A 22,085-nucleotide genomic window follows, 5' to 3' on the forward strand; every position below is an offset into this window, starting at 1 on the left:
CTGAAAAAATGGCTTTGGTTAGGACTTCATCATCCTCAGGATGCATTAACAGGAATGTAAAAGCAAAAGTGAGTGGTTTGTGGTCAAATTAAAAGCAAAGGTTGGGATTGTGTTCATCAGATCTGCAGTACGATGAAATACTAGGTCTAACATCTGGTTGCCCCTTGTAGGCTGTGATTCAAGGAAATCTAGACATAAATTTTTAATAAAGGTGTTAAGGTCACGTCTGGCTTCCAAGTGTCTAGGGTTAGGCATATTGAAGTCCTCTCTAAGAAAGGTAGTTTCATCAGAGGTTAAGTGGGTTGTGAGCCATGAAAGCAATTCATCTCTGGAGTCTTGTGTATGATTAGGTGGAAAATAAATTAGGCAAATTTGGATCTGGTGCTTTCCGCATGTAACGTTGGCACATAAAGCTTCAAAGCATTCAGTTCTGCATGATCCTTGGGCAGGAAAGTGAAAAATTGCAATGGTAAATAATCATAACATCTCCTCATCTTCTTGATAAGATGACATTCTGAATAAGGTATCCAGTTGTTTATTGGAAGATGTCCAGCTTTCTGTAAGGCAAATAATACCAAATTCTTCGAGGAACAAGAGTGATTGCAGGGACTGAAGCTTATTGCAGATACTCCTGACGTTTTGATTAAAAATTGAGCAGAGCCTGTCGGATCCAATGTCTTCCAATCCCTTTAGTTGCTAGTGGCGATTTCTGGGCACAGATTCGGGAATTTTTCTGAAATTCCCTGACCCTTGAGCCTAACAGCCACAAGTGAGGGTTAAGTATTGCAGCAAAATCAGGGGGTGAACAAGTAACATTGAAAGATGCATAAGAAGGATTTCTTGTACGCATTAGGTGGACACTGACGTGCACTCATCTTGCTAAATATCAAATTCCAAATGTCCTGTGGGGATGTATCAGGATAAAAAGGCCTTGTTGCAATTTTCCATTGCACTAATCCAGGGGCAGATTTGACTTCCGTAGAGCGGCTAATCCCATGGATGAAACTGTCATGTGCGATTATAGCCTCTACTCTGTTATCAGTGCAGGAAGTGGACATAACTTCAATGGCAGGCATCAAGGAGAAAGTGACATCATCAGGAGCAACTTTATGAGGTGGTGAAGGAAGAGATGGCATGCACCAGTCAGTGGAGAGAAATTCATCCCCTCACAATTTGGAGCTGTCTGTAGTAAACCTTCCTGATTGGTGAGTGGAGGGGGCTAATTTGTTGGAGATTGTGGAGCAGCTGGCTGGGAGGACCTAGGATGGGTAGAAAGTGCAACATTTTGAGCCCAGGTGCCTGTGAGGGGCTCCTTCAGAGGCATATAGGTTGATTGTGTGTGGTATGGGCGAGGCCGACCAGAGGGAGCCACACCCCTATTGGTTCTTTTGGTTTGGGAGGAATCGTTAGTAGAAGGTTGTCGTGTTGGAAGAGCATCTGGAAGTTTGCCGGAAGTAGAAGACTGCTTGGTACGGGAAACAGGAGTAGATGGAAAGGACCTTGAAAGAACGGCCATCTTTGACTGATTGTGAGGTGCACCGAATCGATCGGGTGGTCTCCTATTATGTGAGAGCCTATCACAAATTCCCTTTGAATCGGAATTTTCATTCACTTGGCATCGTTGCAATGAATTGTCCAATGTTATAGTCCAATTTTTCATGCAGTTGTGTATCTTATCTGTCGAGTTCATCATCATTTTATCAATCTGGCATCGGTTCTCTAATGACTTGAAGAATTTGCAGTATTCTGGTTCATTAATGAGTGATTCTAGGTCACTTTCATTTACACAGGAAGCCCTGTTGGGATTATCGTAAATTTTCTCGACAGAAGCATTAGGTACTTAACCCAACCCTGGGGTTTCAGTTTGAGTTGCCATGTTTATGTTCTTGGCTAGACTGAGGCTATGACAGCTACATTATACCTGCTATATGATTCCTGTAGAGTGCTTGTAATTTCATAGAGGACTTCATAGAGTTTTCCAACAGTTTACTCAAATGATGTGGTGTATTTCCTCCTGCACTGCCTGTATCAGTTGCATAAAATATTTTTCCTTCTTAAGATGTTTTTTTATCAGTGCGAATTCTTTCTGTATTGTCACCAAATATTTTTTGATGACAATATGAAGGAAAAATATTTTTCCTTCTTAAGATTTTTTTTATCAGTGCGAATTCTTTGTCTGTTAGTTCGGATGCACTAGATTTTTGGTGGCATTTCAATCGCATATGGCTGTGGGTAATAAATGTGTTATCATTTAGGAGTGGTGAGGGAAGAATCTTTCTTTTTATTGCCACAGGCTTTTTTGTACTTCTGACACACCTGGCTCATTTGTGTGGTATAATTTGAGTGACACGACTACCACAGTGTCGTTACATTTTTATGGCCGGAAATGGTTTTCTTCACTTCCGTAGGCTTGCACCTATTCTCGGGTGGATTCAAATAACTGTGCTTAGTCATGTTTACATCGGAATTGTTCAACGAGCTTTCCGCCGTTTTCTTCAAAATGAGCAAGTAGATTTGTAATTGAACTAAGAGTTAGTCAGGGCTGAACAGTAACCTTGAAGGCGAAATGCTCATTATTATTATTAAGCTATATGGTGCAAGGAAGCCTAAGGCTTATGCTGCACCAGCCAAAAAAAAAAAAAAAAAAAAAAAAAAAAATTCCCCGATTACCCTGAGAGAGAGAGAGAGAGAGAGAAAAAAAGTAGAAGGGAATCACCAAGAAAGAGAAGGATGATGATATCCAGCAAAGGATCCTGGGTGTGCCAAGCCCAAACTCACCAGATGTGAGCTCCTCTTAGCTCTTGTGACTTTTGAAAAGTGGCACTATGCAGGGTTGAACAGCTTACACGCAACAGCGAGTATAGTTTAGCAAGAGGCGTAAAAAAAGGCAGCACATAACACACTTGGATAGCTATATAGAAAGATTAATACAAAATCAAAAATTTCTATTTACCTCTGACTTCCGCTACCGATCCAGATAGAGATCCGAATAAATGACTTGATTCTGATTAAAATGATATAAAACTCAATGCATTATTGAACTATAGCAACGTAAAATTATACAGTAATTGAGGAGCACAGAAAGACTGCTCATGATTACATAGTTCCTAAGGACTGGAGATGTGCAAATGTATCCCCAATTCACAAAGCAGGTGTGGTGCCTCCGTAGCCAGGTGGGCAGGAGCGGCAGTGTGTAGCGCATGCTTCTTGATTAGACTGGGGTTCAAGCCCGTGACCACCAAATACGGAGGATGTGGAAAGGTCAGGAAATGACCACCGCATATCCCCGGAGCAATATGGCCTTAGTTGCTAATGCTCCTAAAAACCAAATAACAACAAAGCAGGTGCAAAGGGTGACACAAATAATTATAGACTTGTTAGTTTAACTTCTGTTCCGGGGAAAATAATGGAGTTGCTGGTTAAAGAGGTGATACAGGATCACCTAGACAAGATTGCAGTAATAGTTCAGACACAGCATGGGTTTGTTGGGGGGAAGTCTTGTCTGACCAGTTTGATTGGATACTACAATGTGGTCACAAAGGAACTGGATGCAAAAAGTAATTTTGATATCATATACGTGGATTTCAGGAAAGCTTTTGATACTGTTGCACATGGAAGACTGCTATACAAATTAGGGCGGTATGGCATTAAGGGCAAGTTGCTGCAATGGATAAAGGGATGGTTGAGTGGTAGATGGCAGAGAGTGGTAATAAATGGACACTGCTCTACGTGGACTAATATTATTAGTGGAGTTCCCAGGGTTCGGTGCTGGGCCCGTTGCTGTTTTGTGTATTTATCAATGATATCGATGAAGGTATATCAGGCTTAATGTCGAAGTTTGCAGATGATACAAAGGTTGGCAGGGTTGTTAATGACACTAAAGACAGTATGCTACTGCAACAGGATCTAGAAAAGTTAGGCAGATGGGCTGAGAAGTGGCAATTGAGGTTTAACATTGACAAATGTAAAGTACTGCATATGGGTAACAGTAACCCAAGAGAAATGTACCAACTGTGTGGTACTACACTCAGGGAGGTGGAGAATGAAAAAGACCTGAGGGTAATTGCAGTCAGATGTGAAGTTTTCGGAGCAGTGCAGACGGGCTGCCAGAGCAAGTCATAGAGTTTTGTCAATGATATATAGGAATTTTGCTAGCAGAGACAAGGAGGTGATTATCCCTTTGTATAAGGCAATGGTGAGACCACACCTTGAGTACTGTATACAGGTCTGGAGGCCTCATTTTAGGATGTAGAACGAGTACAGAGAAGGGCAGAACGAGTTGATAGAATGAGTACAGAGAAGGGTAACAAGATTGGTGAGAGGAACAAAGGGATGTGCTTATGAAGAAAGGCTTAAGTTCTGTAAGTTGCAGCATCTGGAGACTAGACACCTGCGAGGTGATCTGATTGAGGTGTATAAGGCCTTGAATTTGAGCAGGCTCAATGCTGACTGGATACTTTCGCTTGCTCAGACTAAGAACCTGAGGGGGCATAGATTCAAATTGAGGAAAGACGGTTGTAGAACAGATGTGTGGAAGCTAGTGGGTAGTTGATTGCTTGATTGCTGGAACAGACTTCCATCTCTTGTTGTGGAAGTTGATAGCTTAAATAAATTTAAGGCTGAACTAGACAAACATTTGGAGTGAGTGGATGGGCAAAATGGGAAGGTTCTTTTTTTTTTTTTTTTTTTTTTGGCTGATGCTGTATAAGCTTGCCTTCTTGCATCACATGCCTCAACTAATGCTAATAAACTTAATATTCATTTATTCTCTAGGTGGCCGAGCCAGAATAGTTTTTAAATTCATCATGACTGCACCATATTGAATTCTTAAGAGCTTATGTTTTTTTGTGGCAAAATATGGACTCAAACCAGCAATCCTCACATTGCCATATATGCTAATCACTGGGTCATAGCCAGTCCACAAATAGTATTATACAGGACTGGAAAAAATAATCCATAAAATAATAATAATTTTATTAAAAAAAAGTTTTGTAACCCAAGTAGCTCAGATGATTCAAATTTCTACTGCTGGATAATTTATGCATATTGTCTAATTGTTCTTTTTTATTTTTCCAGAATTGATAAGAGGGGCAAATATAGCCGCCGAAGAAGATTTAATGATGATGCTGACATTGATTACATCAACGAACGTAATATGAATTTTAATAAAAAGCTGGAACGCTTCTATGGAAAATATACAGCAGAAATCAAGCAAAACCTTGAAAGGGGAACAGCAGTTTAACTGCATTCTAATTATGATGGAAATTGTAATGGTCTGTGAAATTTTATATTACATTAAAAATGCTTAGAATAAATACGCAATTCAAGTAAATGAGAATGAAGTGATTTCCTTCACAAGTTAATATTTTATCTTAAACTTATATATATATATATATATATACTAATTTGGAAAGCTCTAGAATTGAGCTATTCCGGGCTTTTCAGCCCAGACAACACAAATTGAATCTTGAACATGCACTTATATGGACATCACACAAAAACACTATAGGAATTGGACAATGTGGCCTATATAGCTGTTGCTAAAAATTTCCAAGAACTGCATGCAGCCTTCAGTGATTGATGTAATAATACTGTACTGTGTTAATCAGAATAAGTTTTTAAGTGAATATATATTAATTTTAATCGGAATTAGTATGTTTCAACTCCTCCCCGTGGATCTTCTTCAGAGGATTTTATTTTATTTATTTATTCATTTTATTCAGGGGGTGTTTAATTTATAAAGTAAAAAGTTAGACATAATATGAAATCAGTTATGGTGACCATGCTATATCAGAATACATTATGCACCCTTTGTGTGTTTTACATTATTATTCTGATTTTTATCCTTTGGTCTTATGTGAAGTCATAGTAAGATGTTTAACTTTATTATTAAAGGAAGTTGTTTAATTTTATTATTTACCCTCTATTAGGAACCTGGTTACACCAAAGAAGAACACTTAATAATATAAATATCTATAGAATTACTAGTATTAGAAGTGGTGAGAAAGCAAGCTTACACAGCATCAGCCAAAAAAAAAAAAAAAAAAAACCCCCTCCATCCAATAGTTCATTGAGTTCTGCCTTGAATTTATTCAAGCTCTCCATCCACTTTCACAACATCAGTTGAAAGTTTGAACCAGCAATCAACCACCCATTGGTTAAAGGGAAACTTCCGCACATCTATTCTGCAACCATCTTTCCTCAATTTGAATTTATACCCCTTTATGTGTGTAGTCTGAGCAAGGGGAAGAATCCCATCAGCATTGATCTTGCTTAATCCATCCAAAGCAAACACTTCAATCAGATGTGCAATCTGATCGCTTCAATCGCAGGTGCTTAGTCTCCAGACACAGCACTCTGCAGAACTGAAGCCTTTTCTTGGTAAGAGCACCCCTTTGTTCCCTTCGCCAATCTCGCTGTCCTCTGTACCTGCTCCAGGAGCTCTACATCCTACTTAAATGAGGCTTCCATACCTGTGTACAGTACTCAAGATGAAGCCTGATCACTGCCTTATACAATGGAATAATCACCTCCCTATGCCTGCTAGCAAAATTCCTGTATATCATTGACAAAAAACCATGAGCTCTTCTGGCAAGCCTGTTTACACTGCTCAGAGAACTTCATATCTAACTGAACAATTATCCCTAGGCCCTTTTCATTTTCCGGTACCCTAAGTGTAGTACCACACAGTTGATACATTAACCTGGAATTACTGCTAATCATTTACAGTATTTTGCATTTTTCAATGTTAAACCTCAATTGCCATTTATTTCTCAGCCCAACTGTCTAATTTTTATAGATCTTTTGCACTAATCCAGCATACTGTCATTAAACATCCTGCTAACATATATATCATCTGCAAACTTAAGACATTAAGCCTGATATACCTTCATCAGTATCATTAATAAATATAGAAAACAACAATGGGTCCAGCACTGAACTAATTAGGAAAGGAGCACATTGGAAATAGTCTTTGACTGTTCCAATGTGCTCCTTTCCCAATAAAAACTTCTTTTTTTTTTTTTTTTCATCAGTCCCATCATGGAAAGCTCAGGCAACTCTCTGGCATGACTATTGCCAAACTTTTCTTCATTATTATTGCAGAGCAATATGGCCTTAGTTGTTAATCTCCTAAAAACCAAATAATAACAACATCTTCCTTATTACTGCCCTGCCTACCTCCACATTGTAGTGATGGGCAATGTGAGGTCCCATCTAAGACTCCATAGCTAAAATGCCAGAGGAACAACACAACTCTATGCACAAACTTCACTTAACACATATTCTGGCCTTTACAGAGTTCTATATGCTTCACAGAGAACAAAACTGAAGTTGTAGGTAAATGGTGCTGCTAGAACAAACAACACTATGTCAACTAGGGGGATGCTTTCAGCTACATCCTCCTGTATAAGGCCTTGAATGGGTTGAGCACACTGAATTCTGATGGGATCCTTCCACTTGTTCAGATTACGAACCTAAGGGGGCATAAATTCAAATTAAGAAAAGACAGATGTAGATTAGATGTGCGGAAATTTGCCTTTAGCCAGCGGGTGGTTAATTGCCGGAACAAACTTCCATCTGTTGTTGTTGAATAAATTTAAGGAGGAACTGGACAGGCATTTGGAGGGAATGGTGTGATTTTTTTTTTTTTTTTTTTTTTTTTTTTGGCTGATGCTGCATAAGCTCATACACTTGCTTTCTTGCATCAAATGCCACTGTTACTACTACTACTACTCTCCCTTTCATCCCCCTTTCCTTGTGTATATCCTGTACTCCCCACACTCTACTTTTTTTTTAACTTGGTTTCCATCCAAGAAGCTTGACCCTGGTGGAGACTAGCCAGAGAATAGTAGGTAGCCAGGCTAACCCCCTAGCAGTGTGTGTGCAATGTGGAGTTCCACTAGCTAGAACACAAAACTTTTTTCTGGCTTTTACAGAGTACTGTATTTCTTCACAATGGCACTTTAGGGTGCAGATGTGGGAAACCACTGGTGGCATCCCTTCCCTAAACACTATGTACTACTTGTATAATAATGTTTGCACGTGCTCATCGATGCCAATAATTGCTGGAGTTAGGAACTGTCCTGTTCTTGGCACTCATCCATAGATCACCTTTGATTGTGTGATATCGATCTTGGTGATATTCCCATGTCTCTGGACATGATTTCTTGTTTTTTGTAGGGGATTCCTACGAATTCTGTTCTCCCTTGCCTTGATAGCTGCAGGGGTCCTTACAGTTCTTAGGCGGCCAGACCAAGGCCTGTCATCAATTCTCTGTTGTTCATTGTATCTATCAATTACCCTACAGACAAATCTTCGGCTTATTTCAAGTGGTTTCAGAAGTTTGAAAATTGTAGGTGCATCATCTCCTGCCTTATGAAGACCTATGACAGTAGTCCTGTTTTCTTTATATCCCCATTTCATTTTCACTGGCTTCCTTTACTAGTTGATGATACCAAAGATGCTAGAATAGCTGACCAATGCCAGTGTTCTGAAGCTACTATTTCCAGATTATTGAAATGATTTAGAGAAGAAGGAACTATACAAAAGGAAACCTGGAAGTGGTTGTACTGGAATTTCTTCTGTTTGAAGGACAGAATCCTAAAAAGGTTATGTCATAAGGATCGTTTTGCTACCTCAACAGCACTTGCAGATGACTAGAAACAGTGTACTTCAGATGATGCAAGCAGCAGGACTGTTTGCCAAAGACTGGTTTCAGTGGGATATAAATCCTGTAGAACCAAGATACCTCTTATGTCCAAAGCTATAATAAAAAAATGATCTAACTTAGGCACCACAAAACCTGGTCTGTTGATTAATGGATAAAAGTTATTTTCAGTGGTGAAAGTTGCTTTTCGCTGCAGTCGGATGCAGCATTAGCAGAGGCATATGATGCAAGAAAGCAAGCTTAACAGCATCAGCCAAAAAAAAGAAAACCCATTTCACCCATCCATTCTCTCTAAAAGTTTGTCCAGTTCTTCCTTGAATTTATTTTAAGCTATCAACTTCCACAATGACAGAAGTTTGTTCCAGCAATCAACCACCCGCTGGCTAAGGGTAAATTTCTATACATCTGTTCTACAACTCTCTCCTCAATTTGAATTTATGCCCCTTCAGGTTTGTAATCTGAGAAAGAGGAAGAATCCCATAGTGTTGTACTTGCTCAAACCATCCAAGGCATTATACACCTTAATCAAATCACCTTGCAGGTGTCTAGTTTCCAAATGCTGCAATTTGCAGAACTTAAGCCTTTCTTGGTAAGAGCAACCCTTTTGTTCCCCTCACTAATCTTGTTGTCCTTCTCTGTACTCATTCCAACAGCTCTACATCCTTCCTAAATTGAGGCGTCCAGACCTGCAGTACTCAAGGTGTGGCCTAACTACTGCCTTATACAAGGGGTTAATCACCTCCTTGTCCCTGCTAGCAAGATTCCTATATATCATTGAGCTGCTCTGGCAGCCTGTCTGCACTGCTCAGAAAACTTTGTATCTTACTGCACAATTATCCCCAGGTCTTTATCATTCTCCACTACCCTGAGTGTAGTACCACATGGTTGGTACGTTACTATAGGGTTACTGCTACTCATATGCAGTACTTTGCATTTGTCAATGTTAAACTTTCAGTTGCCACCTCTCAGCTCATTTGCCCAACTTTTCTAGATCCTGTTGCAGTAGCATATTGTCATTTACAACACCACCAACCTTTGTATCGTCTGCAAACTTTGATATTAAGCCCGATATACCTTCATCAATATCATTAATAAGTATAAGTAAAAACAATGGGCCGGCCCAAAACCAAACCCTTGGGGACTCCACTAATAACATTAGTCCACAAAGAGCAGTGTCCGTTGATTACCAGTCTCTGTCTTCTCCCACTCAACTATCCCTTTACTCATAGCAGCAACTTGTACTTAATGCCATACTGCTCCATCCAATTTGTACAGCAATTTTCCATGTCCGACAGTATTAAAAGCTTTCCTGAAATCCAAGTATATGATATAAAAATTATTTTTTGCATCCAGTTCCTTTGTGACCACTTCATAGTATCCAATCAAATTGGTCAGACAAAACTTCCCCTTAAACCCATGCTGTGTCTGAACTATAATTGCAGTCCTGTCTAGATAATCCTGCAATGCTTCCACAATCCTGTGGTCTTGTTTCGATCCAAAACGTCCTATTTCTATAATGGTATGGGGGCTGAATGTCATACAAATTCACATGATGGCTTCAATTTGTTGAAAATACAATGAATGCAGAAAAGCACACTAAAGTCTCCACACTGCAAATAACCATTCTCCCATAATCAGAATTCTGCTTCTCCACACTGCAAATAACCATTTCCCATAATCAGAATTATTTTCCAGCAAGCCTTAGCACCATGCCACACAGCTAAAAAGGTAATTTTTTTAAATTCTTTATCTGTTTTTCATTTATTTTTAATTAACATTCTGTAAAAAAATTAACTTTATTATTAGGTAAAAGAAGAAATGAAAAAAAAAATGGCATCGCAGAATGAATGCCTACTAAATTATCACCAGGAATTCATCTGATGCTAATTCAATAGACAACCTTTGGTAGGAAATTGGCAAAATAATTTCTCAACACTGTCCAAAAAATAAGATTCAGCTTATGGAAATCATTATTCAAGTATGACATCATGAAATATTGCAGTGTTGTGCTGATTTTTGGAGATTCAATGCCTAGGAGAGTAAAAACTACTCTCCTAGGCATTGAATAATTTATAACTTAAATGCATTCCACTTTGATTTTTGTCTTTGTTTTTATGGTACACTACTGTAAAAACTTTGTTTTTACAGTTGTGTAGCATTTCTGTAATTATCCCCTGTAAATATTCTTAATTTGGTGTACAATACATTCTGTTACTGTAAAATGTTATACAAATGCTGTAAGGATAATTCATTTTGTATTGCTTCTACAAATTAAAATTTGTGATATCTATGTGGTTTTATATGAATAATGTTGAGTAAGTACAGTAAAAGTAGCTAGAATACCTAATTTTTGCCATCTCACAATACTTTCAGCCAGGAGTGTAGTTGCTCTGTGAGGTTTTCATTTCCTGTTGGTTTTTAGATAATGTCAAAATCTGACTTCAGATAATAGAGAATGTATTGAATTAGCAAAATGGCTGTGTATCCAACTGTTTTGCTAATTTTTTTTTATTTTCATGCTTAAATTTTATTAACTATATTTTATTCTTTTTAACCCTTTGGGCCATTGGTCAAAAGTTGGAATCAAGAAACTGAGGCACAATGAAGTTACCAATGTAATTAATCAAAATCACAAAATTATTTCAGCAACATTCCATTAAAAATTAATAAATCATCAATAGCCGAAGAGAATACCTCCAATATACAGGAACAGTAAAGGCATTTAGATTCTCTTTTCCTCTGTGATTCACACAGAATGTTTTCCTGTTACTTTGTTAGCTATGGGAAAGCACTCCATAACTAATGGAACATTTTCCAATTGCTCTAGAATCAAAGCAAAAGATACAGTAATTCCAAAGGGGAGGGAGGGAATTATGATACATTTTATTGAGAAGGAAGAATCTGGATTTTTAAATCTAGAAAATTTGGGATATGTGACACGCCAGTTTTCTGAACAGCACATATACCCTGGTATCATAAGCCAATTATGCTCTTGATGGAAGTTCTCCATAGCCTGGGTACATTTGATACATTACATGTTTGCCTATTTGACTTTCCAAAATATTAAACAGCTGCACAGTGTAATTAAAAAGGCAAATGTAATGAACATAGCCTTAATAAACATCTGAGAAAAGTTTGCCATAATTGCTCAGTTAGGCATTAAAAAAGCAAACTTTGTTCTTCACGTTTTTCATTTATGATGCAATGCATATGATATGGTCCAGGGATGTTACTCTATCAATTTAGAAAGCAATAAAGATTAATAAAACACATTTATTAAAAACTGCTATTAATAAAGATTTATTTTCAAAGAAAATAAATGTACAGGAGAGCAACTCCTCTAACTCATTTTACCAAGAGAGTTCTAGAGTTTACCAAGTCTCAATGGTGCATTTAAATAAAACAAAGTTTTAGAGCATGTTCTAGCCAGAGCTTGGATGAGTTATTTCTGCATCTGAGGCAGCTATTGAGTTGTGTTCCTCCTCCTCGCATCCACCATCCTTAATAAAGTAAAAGCTGCCTTCCTTGTCACTCATAATTATTAAAGACTATGCCATGAATGTCAACAGGCTGATGGATGATAACTGGATTAGTAGCAACGTTCATGGTAAACTTTACTATAAGTGTTTTATACATACAGTAAAAAAGAAAAAAAAAAAAGCATTAGTGCAGTTGCATCATTAAGCTGACTTGTGCATTCATATGATTTTAGAAGTATTACATTTTCAAATAAGATTGGAGAACCAATTCATCATCCAATAATGCTGCTCAGAGAACAGTTTTTTCCTGTCAAACTGAAATAATGTTTCACAAAAAAAAAAAAAAAAAACAAGCTACCTGTGATGCATATTACCAACCAAAAATAAATAAATGGAGGGTTTCAATAAAACAAAGTTGCATGTTCCAGCCAGAGATGAGATGAGTTATTTCTGTATCTGAGGCAGCTAAAATACCTTAGCTTTTGTGTTCCTTTCAACTTTGCACTCAAGCCAAGTGCTTTGGCTGTCACACCCTTGTCCTGGCACTGATCAACAAGTAACAGAATACTGATAGAATTCAAAAATTCAGTTTCTTGAAAAATTAAATTTTTTAAAATAGGGATTTTTCCCCTGATACCTCTTGGGAGTGTAATATACTTACAGAAATCAATTTCAGAGTAAAAGAAGAATTACTGAACACTGCTTTTAAGTTAAATATTTTTGGACTAAAGTTAACTTTTGCACTGCATATGACAAAATATTTGACAGAAGTCAAGTGAACTTTGCATCAAAAGGATTAATAATATAAAATTAAGTTTGAATTATATAACATTTTCACTTAATAGTACAACCACCTTATTTATATATTGGAAAAATTGCTTCTGTTCAGCATATTTTTATTTGATTCACCAATTTTAAAGACTGTATGAGGTTTGATAAACCAGGGCTAGATAGTAATTAGCACATTCATAGTAAAAGAAACCTATCTTTATATTCTGAATTGCATAAAATTTAACATTGGAAACAAAAACACTTAGGCTTTTATCAGAACAGTTTCTTGATAAATTTATTACCTGTACAAACAAATAATTTTTTAAAAGCAAAGAATTATAACTATACTTGTATAACAGCTTAATTTCTTATTTTTTTGTAAGTGTATACAAATATTCATATATAACTGCAAAAATATATAGATTTCATATAGAAAAAAATTCACCTGTATAAAATATTATACTTGCACATTAAAATAGCTTGGATTTTATGCAAAATTAAGGACTCTCCTATAAAGTTAAGTTTGCATAACCACCAACTTTTCTGAATTTTCAGAAATCATTTGTATTTTACGTTTTTATGAGAAGTTTTCTTTTCTTGCATATTTCATTCAAGTTTTTCAAATAGCTATAAATGTTGTGTTTCAAATAAGGATAATTGATACTGAATTTATCAATATAGGCTCAATGCTGCTATTAAGTTCAATAACTCCTGTTCATATTTAGCACAACAGTTTTGCACATATGATCTGTTACGATCACATAATATTTATGATCTACTTCTATGTGATTTTAAACTTCCAAAATAAGTTTTTCAAAATGGCTGTTGTGAATCTCACATTAAATGAGAACTGGTGTATAATGTTTCCATACGTTGGATAAACTTTTGGTACAGTGATAAAATTAGCACTATGGTTTTTAATATTTTAATTGGTAATCAGAATGGAATTCAGAACATTCAAAAATTTTTTATGATCATTTAGGTCAATAAAAAAGCCTATTCTGGTTTAAAATTCATAAAACTGGATCTGTACTATGAATACACTTTCAATTCAGAATTTGAGAAAAACTGAAGGCCTACTTTTGCTGCTACTCTTTAAAGTATTCCACATCATGATAGTAGGGTATCAGAATCTACTATCATGATGTGCAACAGCATAACCATATCTCTTCTTCCAGTCACATAGTTCCTTGATGAGCTGTTGTGGCCACCATCAAATTCCTTCAACTGCATCGATCATGTGCTATACGAGCGCATAACCATGTAATATAACCAAATATATTTCATACTTATGCTTATGTCTTTTAATAAAAATTCTCTTAATTTCAATGTTTGTTTTTGTAAATAGCATTAATTAATCATTTCTTGGCCTTTTTACTTGATGTATGCAGCAGGGTTTCTTATCCCCATCAAAAGAAGGGAAAAAATTCTGAAGTGTAAAAATTTTCAATTGCCCAATATTACATAATTTGACAAAAGGGGGGATAAAATAATTGAATATGGTGTACTTTTTTTGAAATTATTTTCATTTATATGAAGAAAATAATTTCAAAATGCTGGTGACTGCATTAATTACTTATCAATTTGGAAGAAATGTTTCAGAATGCTGTTCCTGTGCATTCTGACTGGAAGAGGGATCTGTGTTAAAAGTTTTCCAAATGATGATTTTGAAAAGTTGGCAGATATGAGCTTGCACTTGAAGAAAGTGCTTACTATATAGATAATTTTTTTTCTTGTTATAATCAGTAGTATTAACATGAAGGTATAGCTGCAGCAGATGAGTCTCTTTCATTAAAATTAACATCACTCAGTCATATACATTTATATACATGTAGACTAGTACATTAATAAATATAAAAGGTATACAAAATTTTTCATTGATAAACAATTCTTCAGTTATTTTTAATATTTATATTTTCAAGTACAAAATAGAATTTTTGCCAGGTATTTTTTTAAACTTATTTTCTATAGAGGACGGATACATGATTTTTTTTTTTTTTGAATGAAGAAATGCAGTTTAGGAGTATCACATTTTACAACCCAGAAAACCAATTTCCTGACTTCCATAAAATTAGGTACATTTTGTTGATGGGTGGTGTGACACTTGATGGCACCAGTCCATACCTGTCTAATAAATTTCTATAACCCTTTCCTACAGTAACAAAAATATGAGAAGTGTTTGTTGCCTTCATTTCTTCAGATTCATATTTCATTTTTAGGGAAGGATTAAAATGCTGAGTAAAAGAGAAAGGGAGTATAGCTTTAACTTCTTGTTCATATGGTCGAAACACTGTCAGTGGTGTCATTGTGCTTCCTTCAATTGCAATGATGCATCCCCACATAGTTCCAACATAAAGACTAGTACCTTGTGCAGCCAAGGAGGTAACCTGTGAGCGGCCTACTATAATTATAAAATAATGAATAAGTGAGAACAATATTTTTAAAAATTTGCTTTAAAAGGTAAATAACATACTGGTTAGTATGCTGCATTATTACAATAACAACACAAAAAAATGTTCAAAAGAACTGAGTTTTAAAAATGTATAAGAAAAACAATGAAATTGTCATTCTTACTCCATTAGGGCTTTGAGTTCCCAGCTTAATCGTAACTGCTTTATTGTAGCTGATATACCAGTGCAACAGTTAGCACTGGAGCTAATCCTTCATTTCACTCATATAACTATATACACTTCTATGCAAAAGTTATGTGCATGCACACACCTACATATATATATGTATGTGTTAGGGATATATGTGCATGTAACTATCAGAAGTGATATATACACCACCCCTATGATTAATACGTGTATATCTATAAATAACCTTTATTTAAAGAAAACTAATAATGTGTGCTAAAAATTTAGTCTTTATGACAGCCTCTAGTCTCTGTGAAGCCTGCTACCATTTTTTTCATAAATGTTCTCTGATATTATCTGCCATTTGGCCTTCAGGTCTGTTTTTTGGGCAGTCCTCCTTGCATGCACCCAACAATTCAATCCATCCCAGAGGTCTCTATAGGATTGAGATCAGAGCTCTGGGCTGACCAGTCCAACTTTTTGATTCTCATGTCTTCAAGCCACAACATGAGTAGAGTGACATGGAGTATAGTCCTGTTGACTTTCCCTGACATGCTGCCACAAGGTAGGTAATGCAGCATTATTGTCCAGGATGTCCAGATAAACCTGGACATTCACAGTTTTGTCCAAAACAACCAATGATTCCAGATCAAACCAACATACTGCTGGTAGACCATGTACCGTGACTTATCACTCCAAAGCATAGCTTCTTTCTATTGGTCTACGGTGCAAGAATGATCGGCCTTACACCAAGCTAGCTTGTGTCTGATATTAGTCAAAATGATTAGTGGTTTGTGGATGGCTGCATGACCATGGTAACCCATATCATGCAGCACACTGTATTGGTATTGGTGCTGACATATGTCCCAATTGCCTCACTGAGGACTTGTGTATGCTGTGGCAATATTGACTTGCATTACAAACAGATGATTCTTTGCAGAGCTCTCCTCTCACATTCTGCCAGTTTTGTAGGTTTTCCAGGTTGATTGTTTCATGAAGTTTTCAGTATCAGTCCACTTCCATTTGCATATCACATCACCAATCATTGACCTGGGGATCTTTAGTACCACTGAAATGTCACATACAGACCAAATGCTTATCTGGTACCCTATTACCATTCCATGATGGAAGTCTGTTAACTCTGTCGATTGCAGCATCCTGCATTGGTTGTTACAGAATGACCAAACTTCACTGAAAATCAGTTCACTTGACTCACAAGTGGGACCTGAATATCAGTTTGCCATATAGAGAAAATTACTCCCGGATCAATTTTATTATAAGAACAAAAAACTAAAATAAGTTGTTAAAAAAAAAAATTCAAAGTTAATTTTTTGGTATGTTCATTTATTTGTTTGCTGTATTGTATCTGCTGTTATTTCTTTCATAATTAAAGAGAGAATTATTCTTTTATAAAAGGTATAATTATATTAGATTGTAAAATAATAATTTAGTACTTAATTCTGTGTGTATTTCTTTTTTGGATTGTTTATGTTGATAACGAGGCAACCACAATGTTCACCCACCTGTATTGCATGAAAGTCATGTTAAATAATTATAAGCAGTGGTGAGCTATACTAGGCTCGCTAGAGCCCATTGTTATTTTTTTTTGAAAATTTGCGAGCCCATTGTTGAAGCGATTATTTATTTTACGAATGAAATCCTGAATTTAATTATTGAGTATGTAGAGCCGGAACTACGGTGGGGAAAGCGGGGTCCCATACCCAGCATTTTAATTACACAATTTACCAGTTATGTATTTTAAATTGCTTCATTTTTGAGTTAATTGCAGTCGGACCTCTGTTCAACGAACTTCCTCATAGGGAATTTTTTTGAATTCCCCTTGGTTTCTACGGAAATGTCTAAAATAATTTCCATAGAACGAACGGATTACGATAGACAACTTTGTGTGCATTGTCCTCACCTCTGGCCTTTTGGTAATTAGAAAACACAAATTAAGGGTGAAAGGGATTACCATCCCACAATGTTAATGGTGTCTGTAAAACCTATGCAGCCACATTCCAAGAAGTCGTGCTATTTAATGTGCTTTCAATAGCCAGTCAGAGAAGATTCCCGACACGATAATAGCCTCTGGTCAAGCTGTGTTGTGGTTCTCCTTTACTCCGACAAGAAGTCATATATTTTTTGGAAAAGTGGGTGATCCATGCGTTACAGTAAATTTCTCTGTCTATGTTTACATGGTCAGAGTATTCAAAGAACTAGTGACAGTAGCAATGTCGGGTGGGGATGAGGCAACTAAGATATTAAGTAAACTTTCCAAAGATGAAATGTTTGCAGATTTGGAAACTGCATTGAGGCTTTCACTGTGAAGAAAATGTTCTAAAATATAATGGCAATAATAATAATAATAAAAAAAACAAAAAACTATCACCAATCTCCAAAAAACCAGCACGAGTTAAGGATGATTGCTAAAGAACTTGATGTGGAAACTATAAAGATCGGTCGTGTGTTTGGGCCACAATGGGCAGCTTGTAGCTTACGGACGGCAATTGAGGGTTGGAGGAATTATCCCGCTTTGTGCAAACATTTTGAATCAGAAAGTTAATTAAATATTCTGGATTATTAAACCGACTTTTTCAATCTGGAATTTCTTAACGATTTAGCGCTAATGATCGAAATCCTGTAGGAGCTCTCTTACCTTTCAGGAGCTTTACAGAATCGCTATGGTGAAAGCAGATAAATTAATTATTCTACCTATCAATGCTATTGCTAATTTGAAAAATTCTGAAGGAAATTATGAAGCTAAAATTGAGAGCATGTTGAAGTGAAAAGAATTTGAAGGAATAGAAAGTACGAACACATTTAAAAATTACCTCATGACACGTTATTAAGGATAAGTTATTAATGCACCAATGTAATTTTAAATTAAATAAAGAAAATAATGATACTATTGACGATGAGGATTTGAAACAAAATTGAAACATATGCTACCTAGAATCATGGAATATGAAAGAACTTTCGTCTCCGTGGCAAGATGGTGAAAAATGAATAAGAAATTTAAGTTTTCTGATAAAATATGAAATAAAAATTAATGATTTTAGAGATTTTGTCGAAGACAGTTTATCTTTAAAATCGAGTGAAATTCCCTCTTCAATTATAAAAGTCAGAAATATCTTTGAAACCATTGCGATTAGCAGTGCTTTCAGCATAATGAATAATATTGTATAAACGAATGAATAATATTGACAATTAAACACATTGCAGATTATGTTGACCAAATGGAAAACCATTGCTTCAATTTGATCTGGATCGTTATGTCAAATCATTTCTCTATAATCATTGCTCAGCTATTGAGCAAAGAAGATGATCTACAACAAATATTAATAAAGAAGTAAATTGTATATGGCAATTTTTAGAATAAATTTTTCTTGAATATTTGTATAATAATTTTTTTATGTAATCTGTGATTATCGTGTACCTTTTCTAGAAGAGTTTTGTTTTTTATGTAATATCTGCTTTTATATTGTAGAATGTTTTGTGATAGTTTTTGTGATATGGGAAATATTTTGTGCTGTTTTTTATTTGCAATATTAAAATTGTATCATGAAAAAAAAATAAAAAAATGTATCCATTATATTTCCCTAGTTGTTATAAGAGAGAGAGAGAGATGAATAAAAAAGTGGCGCGTGTACCGAGCATGCATTGTAGATGGTTTTATGTGAATCCTTCGCGTTTCTTTTAGGTATTTTGATTTGGATATTGATTATGAAATAACAGTGCTTTTGTATTGTAAATATTTTATTAAACATTTGCAAATTTTTATAATTTCTGAAAGACAAGATACAATGGATTTATGATAACTAAAGTAATTTATGTGTACCTGCAACTGCAGCGTATCTAAATGTCTAGAAAACAGCGTCGATTGAAGTACCGACCTTGTAGTTGAAACGACATAAGCAGCTGTTCGGGGCACCTAATAATGGAATTTTACGAAAATGCAGGACAAAAAAATAAACTGTTGACAAATATTTGTATTGTTGTAGTTATACTATTAAAAAATTCTAAAAAGTTATAACTCGAGATACCATCGTAAAGGGGGGGAGGCATGATGACCAGGCTGACTTGAGATATCATAGCAGTCACAAAAAATGCGTCACATGTTCTAATCACACTACTAGTGAGTGTTTGGTGCAGACTAGTAGTGTGAACGTGGCAAGTGCCTCTGGCAGAAGTGTGCCCTGGATGACATCATGGAAGTGATGTCATCCGTGGCAGGAATCCCCAAGGATGTTTCACATCAAAAAGTCGGCAAAACTGTGAACCCATTGTTAAAATATCCACAACTCACTGATTATAAGTGTTAAATAATTATAAACCAGGAAAAAGTGCTGTTTCATATTCACATTGCTACAGTTCCTAGTGCTATAGAATGTAGTGGCTTTACAACAACAAAAAATTAAATAAATAATTCATAAAGAGATAGAGAAGGGAAATATGAAATAAACTAGGTTTTTAAAGTTGACAGCCATTTTTAAGATATCAGTTAGCATTAGCATTAGTAGAGGCATACAATGCAAAAAAGCAAGCATATGCAGAATCAGCCAAAAAAAAAACCCACTTTGATTTCACCCCTCCATTTGTTCCAAATACCTGTCCAGCCCAGCCTTAAATTTATGTAGGCTATCAGCTTCCACAACAAAAGATGGAAGTCTGTTCCACCAATCAACTACCCGCTGGCTAAAGGCAAACCTCTGCACATCTATCCTAAAACTGGCTTTCCTCAATTTGAATTTATGCCCTCTCAGGTGATTATTCTGAGCAAGAGGAAGAATTCCATCAGCATTAAGCATGCTCAAACCATTCAAGGCTTTGTACACCTCAATGAGATCACCTCGCAGGCGCCTAGCCTCCAAACACTAAACATCTTCAAAACTTAAGCCTTTCTTCGTAAGAGCAACCCTTTGTTCCATTCACTAATCTTGTTGCCCTTCTCTGCACTCGTTCCAACAGCTCAACATCCTTCTTAAAATGAGGTCTCCAGACCTGTATACAGTACTCAAGGTGTGGCTTGACCATTGCCTTATACAAGGGGATAATCACCTCCTTATCCCTGCTAGAAAAATTCCCGTATATAACTGATAAGACACCATGAGCTACTCTTGCAGCCCCTAAAGGCAAAACTTAACCTCCTTAGGTCTGACCGATGACCCAAACTGCACCTGTGGCAAAAGTGAAGACTGGGCACACATTCTATATGAATGTATAATATATAACAGCCCCAGAACAGAGCTAATAGCACAGATTGGTCCCCTTCCCAGGAGAGAAGAACATTTGTTCATCATAGAAGAGCAAAATTATAAAGCTTTTACATCTTTCACACAGAAAGTATTTGAAATGCGCAGAGCAATCCGAAGAATGGCAATTCAGCCCCCCAGCAATTAGACAATAATCAATAGTAAAATTGCCCAAGTTTCCCACCATGCCCAGACGATGACTTAAAAAACTGTTAGGACAGCAGTATTCTGCACCCTGACAGAAACCTGATATAACAAAACTCCCCAGGACTACCTTGCCATGTGTAGGAATCTGGGGCCCCACACCAAATAAGTAACCATGCAGGGGAGGGAGATGCACAGGCAGCCATGGAAGCGGATTAACTGAAAAATATCAGTAAGCTAGTGGCAAGGGGATCCAATGTAGAATGAATGAATGAATGAAAATGAAAGATAGAATGAATAGGCTGGGCACTGAGTGAACTAGGAATCATGGTAAAAGGGAATAAATGGTAGTTTTGGTGAAAGAAAGAGTGACCTAGCATGAGTGAATGGGAATGGGTGGAAGAGCAAATGTAATTGGCCAAAAGAATACAAAGTTAAAAATAACTTACATGTACTGTACTAACAAACATTTACTAACCACATAAACACTATCACTGCATTCTCCCCTGGCCTGCAAAAAAAAAAAAAAAAAAAAAAAAACCTTGCAGCTAGGCCTGCACCACAGCTGAAGAATAACAATAAGTTGAGGTGCCCAGAGAGCGCAGTGCAGAAAGTAAGAGTCAAATAAGATGATATCTAGAAGAATGAATAAAAGTGTAAGCACGTGAAAAAAAAAAAACACAAACCATAAATGCTACAGTTAAGCACACACTAAAACTCATTTTAATTAGTATTTAAATTTACACTACACATCATTGCATCCCCTCCTGGTGTGTGAGAAAAAGATGAATGAGTTGAGTGGAAAAAAAAAAAAAATAATAAAAAAAATATATATACACCGTATTTCCCCATGTATAAGAAGATGCACCTTTATTCGAAAAATTTGGGGTCTAAAAACTGGGTGCGTCTTATACAGTGGTTGTAGACTTTTTTACTTGCATTTCCCGCTTTTTCGCGCTTGTTGTCGTTGCGCTCATTGTTTTGCGCTTGTTAACGGTATATCAGGTTACGTTTTGCCCAGAAATGGCTCAGAAAAGATTTTCGTACAGTGCTGAATTCAAGTAATGAGGAGTTGTATGAATTTTATGATGAATAAAACTTGAGTTCAATAACTTTATGTAATACATTTTTTTTCAAATTTCGGGGCCCCAAAATTAAGGTGCGTCTTATACATGGGGAAATACGGTAATAAAAA

The 22,085-nt window shown here is 36.2% G+C and overlaps 2 protein-coding genes across 2 annotated transcripts in view; one reads left to right on the plus strand and one right to left on the minus strand.

Moving 5' to 3' along the window:
• Window positions 1–5,332, plus strand: part of LOC150091431 (pre-mRNA-splicing factor SYF2) — a 111,071-nt gene extending 105,739 nt beyond the window's left edge. Inside the window, exon 6 of the mRNA XM_090383884.1 lies at window positions 5,077–5,332. Within this exon, the coding sequence (XP_090240010.1) occupies window positions 5,077–5,242 (166 nt within the window). The 3' untranslated portion in view covers window positions 5,243–5,332. The remainder of the gene's footprint in view (window positions 1–5,076) is intronic.
• A 9,572-nt stretch (window positions 5,333–14,904) lies between these two features.
• Window positions 14,905–22,085, minus strand: part of LOC150091432 (leucine-rich repeat serine/threonine-protein kinase 1-like) — a 595,643-nt gene continuing 588,462 nt past the window's right edge. The window contains exon 33 of the mRNA XM_090390319.1: window positions 14,905–15,319. Coding sequence (XP_090246445.1) covers window positions 14,952–15,319 — 368 coding nt within the window. The 3' untranslated portion in view covers window positions 14,905–14,951. The remainder of the gene's footprint in view (window positions 15,320–22,085) is intronic.

The sequence above is a fragment of the Mastigoproctus giganteus genome, chromosome 1 (genome assembly GCF_048544385.1).
Source record: "Mastigoproctus giganteus isolate SK-2022 chromosome 1, ASM4854438v1, whole genome shotgun sequence".
Lineage (NCBI taxonomy): Eukaryota > Metazoa > Arthropoda > Arachnida > Uropygi > Thelyphonidae > Mastigoproctus > Mastigoproctus giganteus.